Consider the following 6324-nt stretch of genomic DNA (forward strand, 5'->3'; position numbering starts at 1 on the left):
AAAACGAAAATTGAAAGGACAAGTGAAAGAAACAATGAAGGTAATAAGGATTAACAGAACATGGGAACAATAACCTCAATCTGATAATTTAGTTGTGAAGGGAATGGGAAAGGAGCAGAGACAAGCACAAGGATCACCTTGTAAATCTACCGAGGATATGTGAGAACGCTCAAGAACTAAACTTGGATTTTATGTTGTCGATTACATCATTTCCTACTTGGAAGGCCTTGGTCAACACATCATCGGGAATTGAAGGTCTTGAAGCAAAGAGAGTTGTTGGAACGACGGCTGACCCAGGCAAGTGACTGTTGAAAGCTGTGAAAAGGAGGGCCTTCCCTTCCCCAACATTTAGCTGAAAGTGAACAAGACCCCTAGGAACAACAAACATCTGCCCAACAGTCAATACTTTGGAATGAAACACATTGCTAGTTGTCACAAATCCTACAAGTAGCTTCCCTTCAATGACCACACCAGTCTCAGTTGCACGAGGATGTGAGTGAGGTGGGTTCAGTCCGCCGGGGGCAAAGTCTACTCGGTTCATGGAAATTCCAAGAGAATTGAGGCCAGGAAAGGCAAGGACATTTGCTGCAGTCACAGACCAACCAAATATGTTTGTTGTGTTTCCCTCTTTGCTTAACCCATCAAAGAAAAAATCATCTGAAGTTACTTTTGCCTCAGGTTTACAAGGGAAGCCATTTACAGACAGGGGGGCTTTTAAGTCTGCAACACAGAAGTCCTGCAGTAGATCTGGGTCAGCTGAATTGATATGCAAGGGAAGAAGCAACAACCCTATCAGGGTACAGAGCAAGTGAAACGGTGGCATAGAGATCATGGCGGTTGCAAAAACAATAGGCAGGGTGGAGATTGGAAAGTGAGTGAGCGGATACAGTAATAATCAAAGATCACTGGTCTTTACATGTTGCTCTTTTATCTCTTTCAGAACCCCATTAACAATCTTAGCCCCTAATATGTGCAAGTTGATGATGACCAAGAAAAATCGGTGCAGTTGATTGACTTGTGGCACGAGTTGGCGAGATGGCGAAAGAAATGGTATAGAATGGAAAGGCTGGAGCTGAGATATTTTTGAAGAGACTTGAAATGGTCAATGACAATGAAATAACATATAATCAAAGTGATTTCCTTGCATCCATCCTGAAGAGGAAGTGTAAATACGGGGGAAAAGGATTGTTCTTGAGCCAAAATTTTCTTCCGAAAACGTATTGTGCAACACTTAAGCCAATGGGATCTGGTCATTTTAGTAGTTGTTCCACTGTGGTCCTCGTTCTTGATGTCGATTATTGGGAACTTAGTGGTTGGAGTAGTTGCCTTCTTAGACATCCATCTACTCTTTCTTAAATGGCTGTGATAGACCTTTTGTTTTCTGGCGACGGTCACGAAACAAGGTGCATATATTCTTGCAGGTAACCATTGTTGTTAGTAATAGTTATTTAACTCGAAAATTAGCTGTAGTGACCTTTACTCCCGTCCCAGTTGAGGTCTTCTTTTTATTTCCCCCCCCCCCCCCCAGCCACTTCAGAGCTAGCTGAATAAAAGCCATTAGCCACCAAGTCCGTTGTCAATCAGCACACAGGTCTCTACTTTCTAAAAAAATGATCACCTCTACTTGTAAGGATTCCATTTACTTCCATTTTATACGCCAAACAACTTTGAAAAAACAAGCATCGTGAAAGATGGTTATCTCCAATCCAATGCAGATTTCCAGCATCTCACTCAGCAAATTCAGATCATGCCTACCCATTTCACATCAAGCACTATTTCTAAGGATCGGATATCATGTTCATTGGAGAACTAACCATGGCTTCTCATTGATGGCATATCAGAACGTTTAATCCTATTCCAATAGCAGAAGCATAAAATCCATGTCATGTTACGGGCCACCCAAATTAATTTCTTGAAGGCTTTGAGGAAAATTGATGCGTGGTTTCAAAGTCCATAGTCAAATCTGCATTCTGTAAAACGTCCGCTAATCATGCTACTAGAAAGTTTAATCCAACTCATTAACAGAAGAATAGAAGAATAAGAATTAGTCATGAATGTAACAAAAAATAATCATTTTTATCATGATATGATTGAAAAGATGAATGGAAAGATTGAATTTTTAGTGTTACCTTCTTGGGATCTGATGGAAGGTTCCATTGACTTGAGGGACTCTGGACTTTGGATCTCATCAGAGAGATGATGGTGATAATAATGGTAAAAATATACAAGGTTGAACAGTTATAGATAAATGATCCGTGTGTTTTGTTGTGGGCCAAATAAAACTTTTTGCAATGCAAAAAATAAAAATTGCTCGAGTGCTATTATTATATTTTAAAAAATAACAAAAAACTCATAACCTAATATTATAAAAAAAGAACTAAAAAAATATTCATCGTCAATTCTCAGGAATTAAAATGTAGAATGATAAACCTAGAAAAAAAATCAATAAAAAATACTAAAAAATAAAACATTAGCAAAACCAAGTGAGGCTGTCAAAACTCGCGACAAGTAGATTATGCAAATAAGATAATCAAATACAAGACAAAACAGAAAAAAAAAGTTAATTTAAACAGAATTGAATTTTGAAGGATAAAATTAACAAAAAAAAGATAAAAGAAACCTAGGCTATCTGGATAAATGAAGCTTTTTTTAAAAAATAAACAACTTCAAATGATGTAATCGAAAAAAAAATGACATCAACCCATGTAAACTTTTCAAATTCATGATTTCAGGTACTGACTAAACTGGAAGCATCGCATTTGGAAAGCAATTGTTTTAAAACTTGGCTCGACCTGAGGGTTTGACCTATGACCAAGCCGAGCTTCAAAATAGATTGGAGGAGAATTGATAAACCTGGATTGACCCACATTTCAGTTAGCCTGAGGAAAATCTAGTCAAAACTCGTTGATTATTTTCCTTCTTTTTTTTCCAAAATGGTATCATTTTGATTTTTTTTATAAAACAAAAAGTTTTGGTTGGCTTTGCTAACTTGAGTCAACTCACTCGACTTGTGACCTGATCATTGTCCCAGATTGACTATTAGGTAGGGCTTATAAACAATGAGACAAAACCTAGGAAACCAAATCCTAATAATTAAAATGTCAAATGATGAAATAAAAAAAATCGAAGGATAAAGAAATATTAATTAAGAGAATAAGGATATTATTTGAAAAAAAAATTAAAAGGACAAAAAAAATCTTGAATTGAAGGGCAAAATTGAAAAAAAATTCAAATTAGCAAATGAATATAAAAAAAGAATACCAATTTCCAATGAACTCAAAGATGATGGATGAAATTTTTTAAAAATAATGAAAAACAACTAAAATCAACCCAATCCAACCTTTACAATTTCATAACATGGATCATGAGACTGAATCACAACATAAAAATCTAATCTGAAAAAATAACAATATAAAATTCACAACCAACCAAAATAATTAGGGATAAACTTGAAAAAATAAATTAAAAAAGAAGTGATTTAAAAAATATAGATTTAAAAATAAAGAACCAAATTTGACAAAAAAAAATAAAATCAAATAAAATCATGATGGATGAAATTGAAAAAAAATTCAATCTAGAAAAGGATAAGAACAACTAGAAATAACAATAAAAAGAATGAGGACCATATTTGATATAAAAATAAAATGTCAAGGGATAAAATTTAAAGACAAATCAATTTAATAAATGATTCAAGACCAAATACATCACAATTAAAAGAATGAGAACCAAATCTCATATAAAAACTAAGTGCAAAGGGATGAATTTGAAAAAAAATAACTTGATAAATAATTTAAGACCGGATACACTATAATTAAAAGAATGAGAACTAAATTTGACATAAAAATCAATTGTAAAGGGATGAAATTGAAAAAAAAACTTAATAAATGATTCAAGGCAAAATACATTGTAATAAAAAAAATGAGGATCTAATTTAACTTAACAAACAAATAGCCAAACTTTCTTGTTTTTTTGCAATGGGCAACACAATTTTTCTAGGAGGAGAGAGGAAAAACCCTTGGTCGGAGCTCCTCCGCGAGTTGCCTCAACACACGCGCCTCGCCACTATGCTTGGAGTGGCAAGGTACATCGAACACCACCCCCGGAAAGCGGTGTTCGGTGCTGTTTTGGCGCCGCAAACGCCACTCAAAGGGTGCGGGCGGCACCCATTTGCTGGCCCGTGCCAACCATTTTTTAATATAAATAATAATTTATATACATAAAAATATTTAATTACCCTTGACCCCACTTGATATGTACAACAAAACCATATTAAAATGATGAAAACACCCCTACATCCAGCCTTATTTTTTTTCAAAATGCAAGGGTAATTTTGTATTTGCATTGTTAAAAAAAAGATGGAGAAGCCCCTCAATACATAAATATTTTTTCCCGCTCAAGAGTATGACTGTAACTTCACTGTTTAATTGTTTTTTTTATAAAAGACAAGAATCCTCCGCCTAAATGTTAAAATTTTGTGTCTCAAAAGGCAAATCAGTATTTATATTGCAACAAAAAAACAAACTAATCATCTTGTCTTCAATCATTTTTTTAATGGCAATTGTATCTCATGGAATAGACAATTCTACCCTAAATTAAATGCTTAACTAGTTTTTTTTACGAGAATAATTTTAATTTTATACTGTTTCACTTTACAATAATCTATATTTTATTGATTCCTAAAAGAATGAGTTCATTTAAATTTTTTTTTGTAATAAGCAATTCTTGGCCCTTTGTCGAGACCCACTTCTCCACATTATTATTTTGCACCACTTTTTTAATCCAATTGTTGTTGATTTTTTATTTATTTACGCATATCACATAAGCCTTTCTCTTTTGTGTTTGCACTGCACTACCTTCCATGATAAGGGTGTGCAAAAAAACCGGAAAACTGAATAAACCAAGAAAACAGAGAAAAAATTAACCGAAAAAACCGAACCGAGAAAAAAAACCGATTAAACTGATTAGAATAGTTAGAAAAATCCCGGTTTGGTTTGGTTTTCGGTTTTGTAATGCAGGAGCCGGTTAACCCGGACCGAACCGAACCGGTTCAAAAAAAGGCACTATAAATAGAAAAAATTATCCCCCCCCCCTCAGTAACCCTAGCCGCAACCCCCTCTCCCCTCTCCCTCTTTCTCTCCCTCTCCCTCCCCCTAGACTTAGAAGGGTTGCTTCAAACATGGATCCATATGTTGTGACTTACATGATTACAGAGACCACCATCCCTTGTAAGCCATGAGAACCCCAACCAACACCACATATGAAATGTTATTGTTAGTAGTCTTTCCAATGAACCATGGAAAGATTTGTTTTTATGAGTAGGATGGATATCTTTCAATTTGTTTCCCCTTTATATTTGAGGCAACAATCTAGTGATATAATTGATTTGCTTGCTTGCTTGCTTCATGATTCTGTATTTTATGTTGAATAATGTAAGGCTCAGTTTCAATGACTTCTATAAAAGTCTAGATTTCCAGTGCCTGGAAATTTAGGGTTTTGATTATAACAGAGTTTTGGATTTGGGATGAAATCAATGATTTTGAATTTTGGCTTTTAATTTGTTTGCACAATGCAGGGAAAACAATAGTTGTGAAAAGGCATCTTATTTGCAAGTTCGAGAAGAAATATGAGCATATAGGTTTTCTCGGTTTTTTGAAATCAAGAACCGAATCGGACCGGACCGAAACCGGTCGGTTTGACTCGGTTTTGGTGTTTTTCAAAAAAAACTGGTCTGGTTGTTTTTTATAGTTAAAAACCGAATCGAACCGAAAATGATCATCCCTACTCCATGACATGTTTTTTTATGAAGACGAGAGTAGGATTTTTAATAATTCAACAAAACTTTTGCATTGGATTGGACGAATGAAATATAGAGAACACTTAGGGATTGTAATGGGTACATGAGAGTTGGATTTTATGTATATTTTATTCAAGTAAAAAATTTAGATATTTATAAATTATTTATCATGTTTTGGGTATCCAATGATTTTTTTATTTTTTATTAATCAATAAAAAATAAAATAGTTAATATATACATACATATGTGTGTGTGTGTGTATTTATAATTTGTAAATGTCAATATTCTACAAATATATTTATATAATAGAAATATATATTTCGCATTATGTTTGGGTGAGTTTCAGGTCGTGTTGATAATATTCACATCCTACCCATTATCTATCGAATCCAAAAAACTTTTATTCATTTTGATCTATATTCATCGGATTCGGATTAAATCGTTATTCCCAAGGACATTAGCCATGTGAATGTATGTTGCTAGTAGGTATTTATTAAAATTTACTTTTATTTAATTATATAATAATTAAA

The 6324-nt window shown here is 33.9% G+C and overlaps 1 protein-coding gene and 1 long non-coding RNA gene across 2 annotated transcripts; both read right to left on the reverse strand.

Annotated features, from left to right (window-relative positions):
• Positions 1-23: 23 nt before the first annotated feature.
• On the reverse strand, positions 24-1445 carry LOC133676262 (germin-like protein subfamily T member 2). Its single transcript, XM_062097909.1, has one exon. The coding sequence runs from the start codon at positions 830-832 to the stop codon at positions 170-172; it is 663 nt and encodes a 220-aa protein (XP_061953893.1). The 5' UTR covers positions 833-1445; the 3' UTR covers positions 24-169.
• Positions 1446-1518: 73 nt separating this feature from the next.
• Positions 1519-2215, reverse strand: LOC133676263 (uncharacterized). The gene is made up of 2 exons (XR_009835560.1): positions 2130-2215; positions 1519-1970 (listed from the first exon to the last, which is right to left on the reverse strand). It is a non-coding gene; the product is annotated as an uncharacterized LOC133676263 (long non-coding RNA).
• Between the last annotated feature and the right edge of the window lie 4109 nt (positions 2216-6324).

Source organism: Populus nigra, chromosome 16 (genome assembly GCF_951802175.1).
Source record: "Populus nigra chromosome 16, ddPopNigr1.1, whole genome shotgun sequence".
Classification (NCBI taxonomy): domain Eukaryota; kingdom Viridiplantae; phylum Streptophyta; class Magnoliopsida; order Malpighiales; family Salicaceae; genus Populus; species Populus nigra.